Source organism: Sparus aurata, chromosome 7, assembly GCF_900880675.1.
Source record: "Sparus aurata chromosome 7, fSpaAur1.1, whole genome shotgun sequence".
NCBI lineage: Eukaryota > Metazoa > Chordata > Actinopteri > Spariformes > Sparidae > Sparus > Sparus aurata.
Window position 1 is genome coordinate 25,677,384 of NC_044193.1, and position 21,384 is coordinate 25,698,767.

The following is a 21,384-nucleotide window of genomic DNA, read 5'->3' on the forward strand; positions in this document are numbered from 1 at the left end:
GTTAACAAACATGTTGCGTTATTAAAATCAGCTGAAAACATACTCGTAATCCAACTGAATCTCTTATCTCAGTAACTCAGTACCTTGGTGAGGGCCCCAGGATGGAAAGTCCAGCGGATGTTGTTGCTGTACTGGACTCTGACATCTCCTCGGTCAGTGATTCTATGAACAGTCCCGATCCGACAAATGTACTGCGAACACAAATAGGCTGTTTCACCCTGGGTCTCCCTCCGCATGGCTGTGACCTTAATGTTCCCTTTAGCAGCTGTGATTTGAGAGTTGGATGCTCTGTTTCCTTTCACTCTGTTGCACGCCAATGACCATCTGAGCCCCACACATAAATATTCTGTATGCTACGTTCAGGAGGCACATGTGCAACATAAAGAGTGCAAAGTATAAAGAGTTCATTGTAACTAGGGCAGTTCACTTTGTACTTTTACTTTACAGAGGAACCCAACGGGGAGTTATGCAAAGCTGTCTACTGTTATGTTTGTGTGAGCTGTCTGTCTTTCTATAATACCTCAGCCATTTTGGGGTTCCAACCTCCGTGACCCTCCTGCATCTGCCGCAGGATGTCCACCTCCAAGAGACATTTAACCTTGTCGCCCTGCTGGAAGGAGTGGCCGTCAGCACTCTCCTGGCGCTGCAGCTCTGCGTGCTCTCCTGGATTGAAGGGTGTTAGCATCAACAAATTAGCGGGAAAAAACACACCAATAGTGTCTACATTTTCTGCAAACAATCATATTTACATCACTGATATGTTAAAAATACCAAATGTACCACCAAACAAGTATTATATAATGAAATATTCCAGAGAAATAAATATCTTAGATTCCTGTTTCAATGCACGCATGCTTTTGAATCAGTCTTTCTTACCTAATTTTGGTAGATGGTCTTTGTAATAGAAGCCTCCCTGGCCGTCAGACACGTATTTGAGGTCCACCTTGCCCTTGTGTCCCATTCGGTAGACATTGGTGGTGCCATTAGACCAGGTGACACTGGCCACGCTGCGGCCGGACTCTGTGTCCCAGCCGCGAATGTCCACTACCTTCCCAACCTTACCCTCCCCGCCTACACACACGCAAGGAAACAATAATGGATCAGTGTGTGGGAGAAAGGGGGCGAGACAAAGCGAGGAAAGATGATCCATTAAAGAAAGGGAAGATGTTAGTTTAAGAAAGTCGATTCAGGTCAGTTTGATCAGGGGAAAAATGGGTGAACAGTGTAAACATGCAATCATCCATGGTTAAAAAGTTGACAAGCACAATGTGAACACATGAAACAAATGAGATGACAGAGACAGAGGTGTGTGAGAAACATTTTCTCTGCAGGGTCACAAGTGTCAAAGTCAATCACTTCTGTTTTCTGGCACCAGCTCAGTCTTAATGAATCAAACACCTGACAAAACACCATTCCCCTTCTTGATTTAAATACAAAAAAACCCCCCATCAAATTAAAAAAGAAGAGGAACCACCATTAAATAAAACATTTCCGCTGCCACATTATTAGGCCGCATGTTTTATCATAAGATGATTTCAGACCTCTACATCAGGCTTTATGATGTTGAGCCATTAAAGTCATCAGGCTGCCTCACTGCCGAACCACACCAACTAAACCAGTGACCCGTAAGACTACATGGTGGGCCGGGGGTTTCTGAGCATGCTCAGAGCATCCCATATGCACTTACACCATTTAAGGTTGATGAGTGACTTAACCAAACCCCAGGGTGTTGATTTCAAAGACACCAAAAGGACATTTTGACTCATTCGCTCTAGCCCAGAAAAGGGAGCATTGCTATTCTCAGAGACAACCATGACCCCAGACCAGGAAACATAGAGATATATTAGCATTCCTGCTTTCCCTAAAGGGAACAATCAAGGGCTTTCATTTGGTCTGCTGATGTGAAAGATGTGCATTCTATTACTATTCAAGCTATTTTCAACCATCATGTGAAAGTGAGCATATTTCTCAAAACAGCAACAGAGTGGACTCGTCCTTTGCCACATAAAATAAAGCCGAAAACATTCATGGAAGCCACCAAAACACAATTCGCAACACAATCATCTACTTTCTCAACAGCCGTAAACTACATGTTGGCCGAAGTTGCTTCTCACTCTGTGCCACCACGCAGGGCTGGAACTAGAAAAACAAAGGAACATGAATGTTGCTGAACAGGGACGCTGCAGAGACACACACATACAGGCACATCTGTGGAACAGACTCAGATGAGTCACTGGCAATATAAGTGCATGCAGACACATACTAAGACGACATTTTGCGGGTTAATGAGACGTGAGGTTAGAATGTTATTATGGGTTGTGGATGGTGAAACACTTTGAAGAGGTACAGCTTCATGGCTCAAGAAGGTAGGGGGCCTGCTGAGTTGGCAGGGGCAAGTTAGTGTTCAGGAACAGACCTGAACCCCCCCCCTCCCCCGCACGCACGCACACACACACACACACAGACACACACACCACAACTCACCGTCTTGGTTACCCCAGTCCCAGTCAGGTCCACGAACCACTTTAACCCCCTGGAAGATTCCTTTGAGGATGATCCGCGGGAGGTTCTGCCTCGGTGCCAAGCTCACTCTGTGATAAGAGCATGAAGACACAGCTGAGCAAACGGCTCGACACACCATCTGAGACAATGTGGCCGTGAAATCCGTCAAACAAAACTTTTTAAGTGTGCATTAAAACCCCAACAAAACATCCCTTCTTATATTAAAGCCAGCAATGCATGAAAAAAAAGCAAATACATACAAATGTATTTGTCATGTTTGTGAATGTCCTTTGTCATTCATGGAATGTGAATCTTTACAAACGTTATTATACACAAATCAAGGTAAAACATCCTTGATAGCCAATGGACAATAGGTTGCCCAACCCACACTAATCAAAAATCAAATCCAACAAAATGCTGCCTGTCACACAAGCTTCCAATAACAGATGGACAAACAGTCCATTAACAGATGGACAGAACAAACAGATTCATCATGTGCAACTAAAAGCTGTCATACATAAAATAAATATGATGAGACTCAATATCCCCGAGACTAAAGTCTAACATATTCATGTAGCAATGAAATAGTCTACTGTGTTCTCCTGACAACTGACCGAAAGGTACCTCGCAGTACATGTGTGTCACAACACGCTCAAGATATTTTCTGCCCTATAAAAACCTCAGAAACCATAACATTATCTTATTTTCCTCTTTTATTTAATTTACTTGTACATGATTATGCATCGAGACCCCTCAGGTCACTTGGGACAGGTTTACTCAGTGTCTCAACGATCAAAACCAAGCAAGCTGAAGCACTTTCCTGAATACCTGAGGTCCACTAAACAACTCTTGATTAAAATCAGGGCTTAAAACATTTCCGCTTAGTAAATAGATCTATAATTTCATCTTCATCTGTAAATATTCTTCGCATTCTTTCTTTCTTTCTCTCAATGAAATTCTATGCCCCTGTAAAGCATCTTGCTTTGCCTTGTCTGAAAAGTGCGATATAAATAAACTTCCACTGCCTTTTATCAGCAGCCAGCTATCTGCTTCATGTCATCTGGTATATGTACGGCCTCGTGTGTACAATGTTAGAACATGGCAGCCTCTAAAAAGCGTACCAGGTACAATTTAATGATAACCATCCTTGATGACTTCTACTCTCATACTCTGTTTTCTGCTCCATCAACTCACATCTCATTAGTGAGCGGTCTGTTCTGGAGTAATTCTTCCACAAGCAGGATACAACTCACTGTACGACAATCTCCTCTTTCTGATACAATTCCATGATTGTCACCAGTTTAACTTAAAGAACACAGACAGAAAGCCTACATCTGTGTCAACACTCTCCAACCTAACACAGTGACCAACAACCGCAACAAACAAATTCTCAGGTGCTTAGGTGAGACAATCCTTACCTTATGGTAAAGATTTGATCAGATCTTGGTGCAAAGGAACTGCCAATTCCCATACTTTCTTGACGAGATCAAGCTTCCATTCAAACCCAAGAGCTTTCTGGATCGACTCAAAGTCATTAAAAGTCCAGTGTGATCAAAAGCAGAAGAGCCCTGTGAGAGCTGTCATCCTTAGAGAGTCTGTAGAGGCTTTGCTGCTCCCACGTGTCTCCTGCACTGAGCTTTTCACTTATAGTTAGCCTTGGCTAATGTTATCCCCCATTATTTGCCAGATTTTTCCAGGTTCCTGGGATCTGCAGCAGGAAACAGCCAACTTGGAGCCAACTAACGGTAAATCTCAGCAAGGGATTGAGCTTGGGTCTGCTTTGAGAACTGTGTGACAACAGAGCTTTGAGCCTAATCCCTGGATGACAGAGCTATCAGAAAGCAGGCCACCTTAGGGCAACGCACACAGCACGTATATGCTTCCATGTGTTAATGTCTGTGTTGAAATACACCATAACGGATGCAAGAAAAACATGCCGTACATACAAAGTAGTACTGCATGTTTCATACGGTACAATCCCACTGCTCTGCATTGCTTCCATGCATTAAATTGCTTGTATTGCTTTGTTTTAAAACCTTTTTTTTGGCAGGCTATAAATTGTACAATTGTGATACCACTAATTAAAACATTGCTGTTTATAGTGGAGTACAGACTTCCCGAACTCCTAGTATTAGGGGCCATCGAGAGAATGTAGCAGGCAGGGTCGATTTCCTGATGACACAAAGCACATTTAAGACTTTAAGGAGTGTCTGAATCGCTACAAAGTGAACTACACAGCTGATGACAGGAGAGTCAGTTCACTAAGAGAAAAGACTATTCTTAAAACCAAAATGATTCAGTAATGGCGAGCTACGTAAACTGACAGATGTCTCTATTCCATGACAGAGAAGGGTGACCTCAGTGTTGTTGACGTGTTGTTTCTTAACGCAGCTACTCTGAGAAAGGCACCAGCTCTTTCAAGGGATCAAGATTTCTAATCTCACTCGGCCAAATGTTATCCTGCTCCCAGACAGGATGAGGACAGGAGACCTACACCTACAGACACGGCAGCCGGGTCAAAGTCAGCCAAGGGTTGGCTCTACTGTCTGAAATTAAGGAGATGGAATTCACAGAATTACCATTTGTTTTCAGGAAACAAAAGCACCAACAAATTCACAAGATGATAACAATTTACATTTAAAAAAATAGTAGCTGTCAGGGACACGGTGAGGCTATGAAATTGTGAACTGATGCCAGCTGTGGGTGGCATGATGGCACCCAGCTTTCACCACAAAGTAAGACGGTCCTCATTTACAAGGTCAGCCCTGCTTGCATTTACAGTTCTTACTGTAATGTGCGTGTGGTACTTTTACTACCGTGAAAAACGCAAATCCAGACTAGAGCACACTATGCTTAATTAGACACATCTCACTTACATCAATACATTGCTTTGGTCCATATTTCACCTACCACAGCGACACAATCATTTTCAAACATAAGTGAAGAGTTTAGCAGTTTCTGGTGGGAGTGGAAATTAAGAAGAAGTGCAAGAAACTGCACACATACATGTCAAGAAATGAGCTGAGTAATTAAAAGTTACTAAACTACAAATAAAATTAAGTGGAAATTTTAGGCTAAGTGACAAGAGAAAGACGCAGGAAAACTCTGCAGGCCAGCAGCGGGTTTGTTTTGGATGTGCCTCAGACGTGACTTCAGGGTACATGGATACAATGGAATTTAGGCGGTCAGGTGGGGCAGTGTAGCTTGATGTGCAAAGAAAGGATTAAGCATGGAGTTGACCTAGGGACTGCATGTGTGTTGTTTATGTGTTGAAGAGCCGATTAACCAGCTGCATACCACACTTCTCCTCGTAAGCATATGGTCCACACATATGCTGCCCTGAGCACCGTCGACACACACGTCTCAATGCATTATTCAACATACTTAACCAAATGCAGGACATCATTTCATAAAAGATTATGTCATCAAACGCTGGAATTTTGTATTTTTTTCGGCAACAATTATACTGTAGAGTTCCATAAAACTAATATGACAGAATTAGATTCATTCTAAAATGAAAATACTATAAATAATGTGTATTATTATGTTATTATTACATTTCTTTTTTTATTTAAATAACACTTATAAAGTTGAATTCCACTATGTTTTAATAACACTAATATGGTTGAATAGTACAGTACAGTCTTACAGAATCTGGACTGCTAAGACAATATTGCAACCACAACTGAATCAAACTTAAGACCTTAAGATTCAGTGACAAAAAAATGCCATAAAAGGTGTTGAGGGAACGCACAACAGTCGTGTGTTGTGTACACTGGTACACAACTTACGTGCCACTCGTTTGATTGCACCCTGTATCTACTATAATCTGATACCTTCTATCTAATACATGTCTTCCAGGAAGTTGGAAATGTAGAGATGCTAATCTGCACATCTGACAATGTTAGCATGCTAATCCAGTTAAATCTGATGTAATTACAATGGAACACTTGTGTACAGTACATCCGGCTCACGGTCTCACATCATGTTTATGATGGTACAGCTCGAGTGTCAGCACGCTGCAGCAGTTTATAGTGTTTACACCTTCCCATTGTCCCCTCAGGCCACTCATAAAGTTTCTGCCTGAAGAGTGTCTGTAAACTACAAATAGATCAACCCTGCTTGAGATGCCATTAAGCCCTCACACATGTTTGGTCCACATGAAAGGAGCCCTGCTCAACTATGCCGAGCCCAGACCCAAGTCTCTCTACATCAGTCACTGCTGGCCCAACAAGCATCGCCACTCACAATTGAACCGAGCTAAAACCGCCTGTTCCAGGCAAATATCAAGTGTGTCCCATGACTGCCAGATAATAAATTAGTCTTTTGAAATGCTGTCAGTGAAATATGGGTCAGTGTTGTCTGGAAATAAAGAAGTACTGTGTGTTTGGCAGCACATAGTTTAGAGTGCTCCTCTATTTCATTCATCTGATGAGAAAAGAAGCGACTTTCATGTGATGTTCTCCCTGATGTACACTCTGTCCCACTGCTGAGAAACAATCGCAATCCATTTTCACTGAGATTATGTAAAGAAGGCTTTGATAAGTGGATTAAGAGGGCAGGCGAAGACTGAATGTTGTCAACTCAACAGAATGTATGTTTATATGAGTAGCAGCAAGCTGTGAAATAGATTGATCAGAATCTCTTTTTTGATTTACATGTACAGTATATTATCTGCAGACACTCTCTCGTTTCTTTATCATAACCAGGCAAGCTCAACACTCACTATGAAGTGACAGCTAATGCAAACAGACTAGATTAATTATAACATTTTGATGTAAAAAATAATATTTGATCCAATGTGCACACAAACAGATCAAAGGTTAGCAATAAAAAAAAAAACAGTTTGTTTGAAAACTTGGACATAGCTAAAAAAAAAAGACAAAGAATAATTACAAAACGTATTTAATATTTGTAGTTGAGATTCAATTTCATCCACAGTCTACAGCTTCAAGAAAGGTTGAACCAGTCTGTTAAATATCTACCTAATTTAACACCACAGTGTAAAATTCCAAAAACATATATCTGTTCTCAGATATTTAATACTTGCACAAAACATGTTTCCTAACAGCAGGAACTTCAGCTGTAGTACAAATATAAATAGGACATAGGTTGGGAAATCAAAGGAATAATTGGAAAACGCAGTGGAGCAAAGTTCGGCTGAATAAGTTCATAACACTGCTGCCATTAACCAAATATGGACCTTGGACACTTGTACACAATAGTACTCAATAATAATCACGTAACCAACTTCCAGGCTTCTGTATTAATACTCTATACCCAAGTTGGACTGGTGATGAAGATTTCATTCACACAGCCTTCAGCAGAGTCTCAAGTGTTTCATGCCACTAATGAACATTAATATACCATTCATGTTTTAGACTCTGTTATAATAATCTCCCTAAGAGGCATTATAGAGAGAGGCCCAGTGTGTTATCAGTGACGTTGATCCATTCAGAAGTGTTGCCTTGAATGGAGCTACATTTTCTCAATATCATTCAGAGCAGTGAAACTAATTACAGAGATGCCAGCATTTTGAAAGGCTATAGTCATCCATTTATGTAGTAAATGGACTTCACTTTTGCAGTGTTTTTCTACTTTAGGAGACAAAGTGCACAACCAATGGTCTCTCATTTGCCCATTCACACTGGGCTGGCCCAGGAGGGTCTTACGGTCTTACCCGTTTTTTTTCCTGCCATAATCATCTACTCGGACCTCAAACTGATCCCCACATTACATTGCCTAAAATCAAATATGTTTGAAAAAATTCCTCTTCATCTGAGCCCTTATTGTCCCCACGCATTTTCAACACAAAGTGACCCCCTTTGGCGCCACATTTGAAGAAATGTGTTAGTGAGTCTCACGGTATCTTACAGTTGTTTCTCATTTTTAATCTCATGAGTTTTATATAAAATAGATGTATTTATTTAAATGAAACATTCATAGGGATTTGGTTGTTTTTAATTGGCATTTTAAATGATTCATTACAAAGTATCTTTTGCTTACCAAAACTGTAACTGCAAGTTAATCCACATTTTACCTTTACCTCAAAATGTGACCCCAATGTCACACATTTAAAACTATAAAAAATTTCCTCCACTATAACACTACAGAACAACAGCAAATTCTTACTGTAGGAATGAGTATTACATGTCTAAATACAAAAGTGTCTCAACCAAAAGTCTTTCTTTAGACTTATTTTTAGTTTTCAAGGTTTAGCCTTGTCTCACTCAGATGTTGGTGTCACAAACAACCTTTAAATAAACTCAGATTAAAGTTGTGGATGTTCATAGTCTCAAAGCAATATTTGACACATTTATCCACAAAGGCACATTGCTGTATTTCACTGTGCATATTTCTAACCAATGTCAACAAGGATGAAACACATCTCATCTTGATCTTTGAGTTCATACAACTGTTTTCTATTTTATAAATGATTACACCTTGTTATACTAATGTGTGTGTGTATATATATATATATATATATATATATATATATATATATATATATATATATATATATATATATATATATATATATATATATATATATATATATATATATATATATATATATATATATATATATATATATATATATATACACACATATATATACACACATATATACACACACACATTAGTATAACAAGGTGTAATCATTTATAAAATCTTACGGTTAAATACATTTAAAAAAGAGCTGTCAGTGAGAACAAATGCCTATTTGTTCAGCGTGCACAGATGGGAGGCAGCGGCCTGTTTCGAGGGTCACACAAACACCTTAATGAAGGACACTGCTGAGCCAAACAACATTATGCCTCAATGACAAATCAATACCTCAGAAGAGAAACTAGGAGACGGAATGAGATTCCAGTTTCTGTCAGAAGGCTAAATGATAACTGCACTATTTTGACTCACTGGCAGAGGCCAGGTTTCACTGAAAGCCAAAATCTGTGGTCTGTGTTCTGAATCTGTGAATGGTATGCAGGTCCATTCTAATTGAAACCAACAGAGTCAAAATGGTCTATTATCAAGGAGAACTCAACCAAAATTCAAAAACAGATTCATGTGTAGTTAGAAAGTGATCGCAGAAAAGGCTAACAGGAAGTGAAAATGAAAGCAGCAGAGATATGACCAGGTCAACATTTGGAGCTCGGTGTGTAATAATAACTTTGTTCCGCTGTTAAACTAAACCAATCAGAACTGAACTCTTGAACCTCGTCTTATCTAACCTTAACCTGAAGATGTGATCAAATCGAAGCTTAACGTAACAAGTCAGGAATTTAACCCCTGTTCACACCATTCGTTAATGGAAAATGAATGGAACAGTGTTGGACCTGGACCAGGCTAAACTATAGAAGAAATCTGGGTCATACATATCACCTCGTTAAAATGAGAACAGGCCATCCAGCTGACATTCAGACAGTGCCTGAAGCGGTTTGGAGCTTTACTGTGAACTGATGCAGAAGAGTGGATTCTGAAGGGAGAACTCACTCCAGTAAATACGGACACTTGGAATCAGCTAAGTTAACTAAACTAAGTTTATCCACAGTGAGGACAAGTTTGGTTTGCCTAAGTTGACTCAACATGCAGAAACTATCACGGATTACAAATGTGGTACAAATTTTCAGAGCCGCTTTTGTTTTATAAAAACATTATCTACGACGTATTTCAACAATCTCAAGCTGTAGCTAGTAGAACAGCCTTACTTTCATTTTTCTGTTGGCTAGAATGGACTGTGACTGAAAGAAATACAATGAAGCCTAATTCAACCGCAGAGAACAAGGGCTATTGGGTGAAAGCTTCAAAAAGGAAAATGCAAATGCAAATGCAGAAAATGCTCCGTGCAATCCCTTCAAAATAAAGCAATGACCTAAGAAAATCCTGCGCGTATTGCTGCTAGAGCTAATCGATTAATTGATTAGCCAACAGACAGTTGGTTACCAACAATTTAGACAATTGATGAATGATTTTAGTCATTTTTCAACATATGCTGGTTCCAGACTTTTATATGTAAAGATTTGTTGCTTTTCTTTGTCATTTATGGTAGTAAATGACGAGTCTGGGTTTTGGACTGTTGGACAAAAGAAGCAAACTGAAGATGCCTCTTTGGGCACGAACATAATACTGACTCCACAATTGATCAGTAAGTTGTGAAAAGAAATCGGCAGAATAATAGATAATGAAAATATTTGTTAGTTTTAGCCCTTCTGATGGTGTGAAAGGATTAAAAATGGTAATTCTACCTGTATTCAAACCCCTGCTCATGACAAAGGCTTAAGGATAAACTGAAGCTGCTCTTCTTTGATATTCCCATGTTAAGAAACAACTCTCAACAATGTTATCCCACTCATGTATGCTTACACTGTAGGCTAATATGGCTGACCATTAACTTTGAAAAAAGTCTTTTGAAAACAAACCCTCATAATATCTAGCCATGTCACTGAGCCAGGCAATATATTAGTTTACCAGTAGAAACACAGCAAACAGACTTGAACAAAAGGGTCAAACATGATGATACTGCTGTAAAAAGCCTAGACCTGCCTGGACCTGTAAGCCTGTATAGACGCACACCAGACTAATGAAAGTTAATTGGAGGAAACAACACTAATAAGGTCTCACTTCCTATGAGCGGAACAGGATTTGAACAGAGCAAGCTGGTCAAACAGAGACATTGTACTGGACGACACCGTAATTAATTTAACAGACAATCAGTGGTTGCAGGGCAGGTGGCAGTGCTGTACTCACGGCTGGGAGTGTGCTGTCTCGTATCGCTCGAAAGCGTGGCTGAGGTCGTGCTTGTTGTTCATGTAACACTGGGTGCACAGGTCATAGTCAAAGCACACTTTGCACTTCCACCGCATTCCCATGATGCCATGCTTCTTGCAGCTGTCGCAGATGATGTTGGAGTGGCGCACACCTGGAGGGGAAAGACAGGTAGTTCAAGGAAAGTGAGCAGAGGTTAAATTCCTGTCATACCTGAGGTTTCTATTTCTATTGTATTTCGGTGCAAAGAAAAACAAATTCTGAGGGACTTGTGTCTGGTATCGCAGGATGCAAATACTATTCTACGACGCATCTTCTATATGCAAGCCACTAAAGCATACAAGGCATATGTCATGTCCTTACCAATGCAACTTATCACGAAGGCTAATATCATGAGATGGAGTAGAACTGAGGCACAAACAGCATGACAAAAATATCCCCACCCCCTTAGCTCCTCATCTCTTCTCCTCCTCTTCATTCGCTCCATTAATTGAAGGGCAAGCTTGTGAGGCAGAAAAATGTCGCTTTATATGGAGTAAAATGCTAATGAGTCCAGCGTTAATGTGTGTGTCATTCAAGTCCAAAATAGAGCTGGATGGCTGACGATGAGAGACAGCCTTTACTGTAACGCGCTCATTCAAAATGAGCTTTGTGAAAGCTGCACGAGCCACCACAATGCCAAACAGGCCCAAATATTAAAGATAAACACGTGGAGACGGCTTTTCAACAAAAACGTGTGGCCACAGCAGCTGACAGGGAAGCAAATGAGGACACTTTTTCTTTTACACTTCTTTAAAAGTGTGTGTTTAAAGCCTGGTATTTGTGTAGAAAGTGAACTTCTGTGAAACTCTGAGACCAAAAATGACAATGACCGGTCAGGTCAGGGCAAGTGCTCTCACTGCTGACCACATTTTAGAGTTGATCAAGGGCATGCGGGCAGCTGCAAATTGATTGAATTGAAACACTGATGTGACTTATTATGCTTATTAGGGATGCACCTTTAGTGCAATCCTGGGCCAATACAGATAATGATGTTTAAAATGGCTGGGAACAAAATGGCTGACAGCTGATGCAGGTACCTTTTTTTTGGTTGCAGTTTGTTTAAATATGTATTGTTATTAATCCCCCCTCTTGTGCCAGGAAAACAATAAAATCTTCATTATTAATAAAAAAAAAGGATTGTAATGTATTGAAGTCATGCGGCCCTTCATTCTGTTAAGAGCACAAATTCAATCATACAAATGTTGGAGACAAATTTAATCTTTACTTCTTCACATGAAAAATAATCTTTTTTAAAAGACTAACTGCTTCAAAAGTTTTTTTTTAGCCTGCTGTACAACTAATAACTCAATCAGAAGATTTTTTCAGTACAATATCAAGGCCAATAAGGCCAATATCTGGTAGCCCGTCCGATCAAGACACATTTTGTCTTGATCGATACCAAAAACTCAATTATTAAATTATTGGTCACATTTTTAGCCCCTTTTACTTATTCTTTGTTAAGATACTTCCTAATATGTGTAATTATTTAACTGGTTTTGGACTTATACATTTTATATATCATATATTAAATATCGTTTTGGTAACATATCTAGCCTAGGTATTATAATCATACTGGCACTCACACTGAAGTAGCTCTAGTTGACCAGATGTTTTAGAATGTGTGCTTACCAATTTGAGCATTATCATAAAGCAGCAGGTCGTAGGAACCCTGGTAGCCTGTGCGGTAGTTGGTTCGTGTTCCGCTGTCCCACTGTACCACCACCGTCTTGTCTGGCGTGGTGGTGCTGCCCTGCCGTCCAATCTCCACGACAGTACCTACGTGGCCCTCGCTGTCATCTTGGTTTCCCCATTTCCAGTCCAGGCCACGCACCACACGCATGCCCACCTCCATGCTGCCTCTGCTGGGGCCTGGCCTGGGGGCTGAGCGCAACGGCCGGGGCCTGGCAGCGCTGTCAGTTCCGCTGCTGCTGCGCCTCCGGGGCTTATGAGGGATGGAAGTGGCTCGCACCGATATTGCAGTCAGGGAAGGCACCAGGGATGTTTCCGGGAACAGATCAGGGGTGACTGGAGGTTAAAGAACATATAATTCAAAGAGTGAAAAACACCGCAATGACAGGATACTACAAGTACAAATGAAGGGTGGAAAAGTTAGAATACTGTCATCTTCTTTTACCTAATCAATATGAAACCTAAGTAACAGCTCAGCCTTTGCCTACTTGTAGAGACTTTTGCATTCATCCCACTGCTTTTAAACAAGGAAATCACACAGCCAGTGTGTTTTCTGATGACATGTCTGTCAGTGGCTGCTGAGGGACTGTAAAAGCAACACACCATATGTCTCATTAATTTCATAGCAGTGTTTTTCTCTTTGCTGGTGGATCATTCACTGGAGGCCTTGCTGTGTATCATGGCATGCTTCTGGAGAGAGCAGCTGGGCACAATTGCTATGCCCTGCTGCGCTAATCAAGCCCTGACCTGATGCACACACACACACACACACGCACACACACACACACACACACACACACACACGCACACACACACACACACACACACTCTTAGATCCTTGGCTGGACAGTTTATTGGCTTCATGTCCTAAAACTCAACTACTTAAACCTGACTTAAGCTAGTAATCTTAAGGTTGTAAACATCTAAACTGCATATCCAGTCTTAATACCAAAAGTTTGGACTACTGGACAAAAAGTTTAAGCTCCCATTCTTCATCAAGAAAAAAACATCTCAAGTGGTGGCCATTTACTGATAACACATCTCAGGTGTCCATTGTTAATGCTACAACCCACAGCTGAAATCCTGAAATGTTCTCAAGAAGACATGAAATAGTTAAACGCTTGTCACAAAGACAGGCATAGGAGAACTCACGCATTCACACCCTCGACTGATGACTCCAGTGTTTCTGAATGAATACCACTGGGTGCTAGAAACAAGAACTAAGGAAGAGAAGCAGCATTTATGTGGCAGCTTGAGTCAGCAATATAGATATAAACTATTGCTGAGTAGCATGACCATCAGCAAGACATCCAATCGCATCCAAGATTCAAAACACATTTAAAGCACTCCTTGTTGATACTGCAGTGCTATTTCTGTCCAATCAGACAACAAAAGAATCTTTATGAGGTTGCAGAAAAGGAAAACTGCAGGCTTGTAAAACTGAAGGACAGTGTGTAACATTTGTCCATATGTACAATCGCTTTAAATAACAGCCCAACAGAATGCACACTGTGGTTGTGTGCCTGTGTTTGTGTCTTTCCTAAAACAGTGTTTAACGGACACCTATAACATTTTTCTTTTTTTTCCCCTTTCCTTCCGTGTTTTATATTGAGTAGTTTGTTGTGTATGTAAAAGATCTTGAAAGTTAAAAATCCCACAGTCAGCACCAACAGGAGCCCCTCTCTCCCACAGAAAACACAACGGCACCATGTCACACATTTATGCCTATTACTCACAATAAAGGTGAAGCACACTGGGGGCTGAAAAAATGAGCGGTGGTGGCTCAGGTGTGTGTGAGCTGACCAATCAGACTGGGTTTTTCGGGAGTGGGGCCCTAAACAGACAGGAGCTAGGACGGTAGCTAATCTCCCTGAAACAAACTGCTGAAATTCAACCAGCTTTGTAGCACTACAATTGCTGTAGCAAAATCAAATTAATAATGGTAAACTTCTTTGTTTTTTTGCATTTACTTGACACAAAACACGTCATCTGGCGGATTTTAGGTCTGTTGCACACATTGCACAGATGCAGATTGTACTTGCTTTTTTGTATGCAAGAATCCTCGGACAAAAATAACACAATCAGATCTTCAATCTCAAATCAAAGTGTAAAATATGGCAGTGCCGAGAAATACTTTACCAAGATTCTGTTACTACACTACCTAGTTCTGATTTAAAATGCTTTAAGAAACATTGTAGTTGACCATTTACTTTTAACAGAGAAAGATTGTGAACCATGTGGCCACAGTATTGTTCCAGTATAGTAAAAACAGAGGCTGAAAGAATTGAGATCAAACTGTAAAATTGGGCAATGTTTTCAGAAATATTTTTTAGAATTATTTTTCATTGTAATACCATATTTTTTGTTACCAGCTTGCCGCCATACTGCTTCCTGTATAAAAATGGATGATGAGCGAAAGAAACGCACCGCCTAACTTGCAGTGCATCAGCCATCAGCCTCTTTAATAGCCCAGTGCATTCTGACTGTTGTAGGTTTTCTATCTTTTAAGCAAAAGGGAATACCACAGGCCTTTTTCTCTGAAAGCCCAGTTTTATGCAAGGGCCATCTTTCCAGCAGTGAAATGCTTCTTTTAGTAATGTTTAACAAGGCCAATGCGCAGACAGACTCACACCGACAGGTCCTGCTGTGTATTAACACCCCACAGGAATAGTAATACCGAGGGAGTCTTCACATGATTGTAATAACTTTTCCAAACATAAAAACCAACGTCCCCTTTCCAGCAACATTAAGATGACAACAGCCCGGGAGTTACCATGAGTGTCGGAATCATTTATGACCCTCAATCAAATGGTTATTTTTTTTACTTGTACAGTAAAAAGACAAATCAGTAATACACTTGTATGATGTGACTCTCACCTATGCTGTATGTTTACATGTAGTCAAAGAGCAGTGCTTACCCTGAAATCAAGTGCCATGTTTGTCAAACAAGCCTACACATCTGACCACATTCCTCAGCAGATGGTGGTGTTAATCCATCATTTGCATGTTTACAGCCAACATTAATCTTAAGTGGAACGACAAAGAAGAGACTTGAGCGTTTTATTTGGACAGCAAATATTTAGTCAATGATCTATAAATGCGGGCGTAGACAGAAAACTTTCAACATGTAAATGCTGTTCTAAAGTCTATCTACATTTGTGCGAATATAGGCTGAAACTCACCAAAGACCTTCCATTTATCTGGTAACCTTCTCCCAGTATGGTTTGAGCATAAAGCCTTGATAGAACAGTCACAGGGTTTGGTTAAAAAAAAAAAAGTTCAATAATAGGGCAGACAGATGTCTGTACTGCGGCTCTGAGATTACACTAGCACGCTTATCGAGATTACAATGTCATTTTGGTATTAAAAGGCATCTGGTTAAGCATGAAAACATATGGGATGTAGGGATCAAATGAGGAAAAGCCGGCTGCTTATACTCAATTTTCTGTCAAAAGTGACAGCTTAGCCTCTTTTATGTATTGAAATAATGTCCCAGCCAATGATCTGACATTTCAGCATGCAAACAGAGGAGCTGTCACAGGCAGTGGATGGCTTTGATGCAGCTTGCAGCATTCTGGGTGTGAAAGGATGTAAAAAATGCCAAGTAGATGTTTCAATAACTGACACTACAATCATGATCAATATCTCAAAATGACCTAAATTGTTCCACACTAAAACCTTGGGAGGAGAAAGAGCATTACTTCAAATATTGCAGTAGAGCAGGCCTACAATCTAGCATTCTGGTTCGAGGAACTGTTTTGTAGACACAGAGAAAAAAAGAAAAAAAAACTCGACCTACCACCTACATTTAAAACTGTTCTCCTACCCACCGCCTCCCACCCAGCTGCCCCCACATTGTGCTGTTCCAGAGAGAATTCAAGCCTAGCACGCTGATATCTTATCATTATTAAATAGACCAAGACTGGTACTGACAAGGAGACGCGGCAACTGGGGGATTCAGGGGATGACTCCACCTACACAACAAGCTCCTACCATTTCTTACTGTTGGCTTTTTCATCCGGTGAATAGTGTGAATACACACTTCAAGCTGCACTTGGCACCAATATTCAGTAAAAACACTCTCATCTTCTTAAATCCCAATGCACAAGATTTTTTGGTGATGACAGATGGCCACTGCCAGAAAATAAAAGTGAATCCCAAAACAGAAGTGAGGGATTACTACGTACCGACAAAGCTATTACCTCTTATTGAAATTTGGGACCGCTAATGTGTGAAATAAAGCAGCCTCACTAGCTTTGAAAATCACAACCCAGCAACTATCACGGAAAGAACACACAAGTTGTACCAATTGAAACCTGTCAATTCAATTTTTAATTAAGTTTTAGAAGCACAGCTAGAGGAGGTATTTGAAAAGACTTCAGATGTGAAAAACATTCACATTCTCCACAGTGAAAAAACACACGTATGGTCTGAACAGTGTGTACTTCAACTGCACTTTTCGTATTTACACTTCAATGTTTACTTACGCATTTCCATATCTTGTGTTCTTGTGTGTAATGTTATCTGCAAGGACCAGCAGGCCAAACTCCACGACTGAGTCGATGGACTTGGTGGCGAAATTGGTGTGGACTGTTTACGCGTTGACTGACAGGAGCTCAGGAAAAGCTGAACCTAAAATCTCTGCGATAACCAAGATGCTGCAATGAAGACAACAACGACCATTACCAATAATAATATCCAATAATAATCAACAGTTTTCTTAAAGGAGGTATTACATAACACTATTTACTATTATCAGTGTCCAAATGTCAAATAGGAGTGTGCAAAATGACTTATTTGAACTGGACACAGTCAGCTGGTCTTAGATGTTGTAATCATAATGATTGGCGAAAAAAAAATCATAGTTTATAGATAGACTGAGGCCTAAAACAGGCACGATTACAGCTCAGTGCCTGCAATAACAGATGGGCTGGCTTCAGTCATACAACACTGCTGAGGGCCAATCTGGGAGGGCAACGTCAACCTCCTTCACATAAACAACCAGACAGCCGTTTGGCCACAACACGAATAAACACACGACCATAAACAAATGCACACAGTAAAAAATTGCTCAGCAGTATTATGTAATGACCGTGAAGTAGGTGTATTATGCTACTGAAGGTTCAACTTGAAAGCTTTTCTTTTGGACTACCTCTCATGGCATTTAAAAGATCGATATACAATGACAATGTCAAGAAATCATGAAAAACTATAGATAAGAGCCCGGCCAATATATTGGCCTATCACAGATACATCCATATCGGCATACATGTTGCCCATTGTGCACCGATATGAAAATGTTTTTTAGAGATAATACTGCAGACGGAAGTTGCCTGGGGTGATTCATACTTTCCCACTGAACTTTACCACTTCAGTGCACTACTGTTATTTAGACAATACACTGTGTAATTTCCTGTTACATATCTTTGTCAGAAGAGTTTTATAATAATATGTTATGAATCATTGCAAAAAGTCCATATACTGATACTGCAGTATTTTACTCCTTTATATCGGCATGGGTATCTGCCCTAAAAAGCAAGTATCTGTCGGCTCCTATTATGGATGCACTACAAATTAAAAACACAGCTAAAGTGAGTGTATAGTGTGCAATCAGGAGACAGTGTGAGATCGTAATGCTCATGTGCAACTGAGGTACTGCACCACTTCATCTACAGCAAACTGCCTTTGTGGTGTAAGCCACATCAGCACATTTCCTCTCAAATGTGACCAGGGGCCACACAATGTAAAATGTAGCATAACGCCGGTTGACTGTCAAATGAGGTGTATCAATTGCATTGGGATCCCACGTGATCAGAACCTCAAAGGAAGCAAGAGGAAGTGAGACAGCGGATCTGTGGCAGCATGTCGTTGGTCTCCTCTGAGAGTGACCGTCTGGTTGACGTGATTAAACAAGATATTTCAGAACCATCTGTAAAACTATCTACAGAACACGGATGTTTCGCTGAGCAGAAATAGCATATTTCAAATTATTTACCCAACATGCAGGTAGAACTAGATCAGCACACTGATAATAACCCCTGAGCAGCTTCAAAATGAAAAATGAGTCAGGAGTATTATTATTGGCGGACCCAGTGCCATCAGATACGTGATACTGTGAGAGGCAGCGAAGACCTGTATATCCTGCGACACGTGCTCTCACCGGCTTATATCCCTGCTCTAATGTCTAATAAGAAGAGGCTGTTTGCCTGTGCTGGGTTTTTCATATCACTGTCACTGGACCCGAATGCTTAGCAAAGTGAAAATCTCCACACAGCGACCTATGACTTCAGCCTCATCAGCTTTAACATCAGAAATGAGTGAAAAACCTGCTGAAACTGGTTCAAGTCGGACACATCTGGTGGCCAGAGGACTTTGGGGAAAATCAATAAGGACCCTGAGTAAACAACACATTTACAAAGATTTCTCTAGAGTGGGTGACAGGCCTAAAATAAGACTCTAGATTTTCCATGTCAGGCCTCTATCTGGCCTACCTACTCTCTTTTTTTCAAACCTCACTCCAACAAGTGCTGTGTACTGTGGAGTGTGGAAATTCACAATGACCACGTTCAAATAAACAAACTACAACCTAACAAATACAACATGTATATTGATATCTGAAATTGTTTCTTGACAGCTTTGACCAAAAGCATCCTTACAAAGCTCTTTCGAAATTTGCAGAACGATTTCAGCTCTTTATATAATCAGGCAAAAGGAATGTGTTAAAAGATGATTTTCATTTCACATTTTTCAAATGTGTTATGAAAATACACCAAGTTTTAGGTTCACTAGAACAAGGGAATATTTTAAGGAAATAGTTAATAAGTGTATTGTCTGTCAGTCTATTTTAACCAAATGTTGGAGGGACTGAGATAAAACTAGATTGAATTAGAGGTTTAGCAATAAGTCAACAGATCAATTACTCAATCAAAAGAAATCTTATCACCAACCATTTAGATAATTGATTTATCGATTCAGCAATTCTTCAAGCAAAGATGTCAATTATTTGCTTGTACCAGTTTCTTCAATAAAATTTTTGCAGCTTTTCTCTGTCATTTATGACAGAGAATTGAGAGCCTTTGGGTGACTGTTGTTTGACAAAAGAAGAAATTTGAAAGATGTCACTTTGGGCTCTGGGAATTGCAATCAGCATGTCTCGATTGATCGATCGCTAAATCGTGGAAATAATCCGCAGATTCACTGATAATTAAAAAAATCACAGCCCTAGACTGAATAACGGTTTCATGCTACATATCAAGCTTCACTGGATGTAAAAATGGCTGCAACAACAGATCTAAAAAGCAACTTGATACCAGCAGAATTGTTCCTCTCAGCAAACTTCATCCCTGGAGCCTTTTACAAAAAACTCTACCACAGCAAACCACACTCCCTGAGAACACTTACTGTACGTCTGATGACACTGTGCTGACATTATCACATCAAATTTGAGTGGATTATCATACTCACTCCCCACGATCTTCAGCCCACATTTGAACATGTCGTCAGCTGTATGATTCCAGCGTGCCGTGACACCACGAGCTCTGCTCCGCTATTATCCCAGGTCAACCAGCAGCACCATCTGAATCCTGAGTGCTATGATGCTGTAATCCTACTAACAGGGGAGTCAACACTTTCTGGCCTTTTCTTAGTATTTGGTTTGGTGTGAACTTTGCTCTTTGTTTGGGAACATGTGGTTCTTTTCTCCTCCTGCTTTTTTCTGACAGATGTTGCTCAAGGACTGGACGACCTTAATGCCTTATCTGAAAAGAGGGATACTAGCTGAGTAGGGTAAAGAAATAACTCACAAAAGAGCTGTGTTTCAGTTAAAGCTCCTGTTTGTAAGATGGTAAAACTGACGCTTTGGGTTTCCCAACTCGTCAGATACTGACGCTTTAGGATTGTAGGTCGGGTCGCCCACCATCTGAAAGCGTCAGTATCTGACGAGTTGGGAAACCCAAAGCGTCAGTTTTACCATCTTACAAACAGGAGCTTTAAATACATTACTTTGTGTAATAATGGGGCATTGTTATGTCACACAATCAGTACTGAGGGCACACTTTGATAATTTCTGGTGTCTGCTAAGGCTTTAGCCTGGTAAAACAGGCTAGAATCACCTAAGTGTAAGATCAAGCTGATGGGCTCAGTCCAGGCCTACACCTCAAGTCAAACGTGTTTTTCAAATTCAATATTGAGTAACATGTTGCCACACGCACACTATGCTCTCAAACCCAATTTGTCCCAACTCCACCTAAAACAAACAAATCAATCAGTCTTATCTCGGCGGCCGGGATAGGATCATTTCATCAGTGCTTGACATGAAAAACACTAGTTTTCTCAGCAACACAATCACCCTCCTTGAATGACTCCTAAACTATATGATTAAAAACC

General features: G+C 40.3%; 1 protein-coding gene across 9 annotated transcripts in view; it reads right to left on the reverse strand.

Moving 5' to 3' along the window:
• mib2 (MIB E3 ubiquitin protein ligase 2) overlaps positions 1 to 21,384 on the reverse strand; it is a 45,783-nt gene that overhangs the window by 18,772 nt on the left and 5,627 nt on the right. For 5 of the 9 annotated variants that reach the window (XM_030422386.1, XM_030422379.1, XM_030422380.1 and 2 more), the window contains 6 exons: positions 12,940 to 13,335; positions 11,251 to 11,422; positions 2,485 to 2,591; positions 877 to 1,071; positions 521 to 663; positions 84 to 191 (listed from right to left, as the gene is read on the reverse strand). In XM_030422386.1, coding sequence (XP_030278246.1) covers positions 84 to 191; positions 521 to 663; positions 877 to 1,071; positions 2,485 to 2,591; positions 11,251 to 11,422; positions 12,940 to 13,162 — 948 coding nt within the window. In that variant the 5' untranslated portion in view covers positions 13,163 to 13,335. Of the gene's footprint in view, positions 1 to 83; positions 192 to 520; positions 664 to 876; positions 1,072 to 2,484; positions 2,592 to 11,250; positions 11,423 to 12,939; positions 13,336 to 17,486; positions 17,658 to 20,463; positions 20,816 to 21,384 lie in introns of those variants that run through there. The other 4 variants (XM_030422385.1, XM_030422382.1, XM_030422384.1 and 1 more) reach the window with 3 other exon arrangements.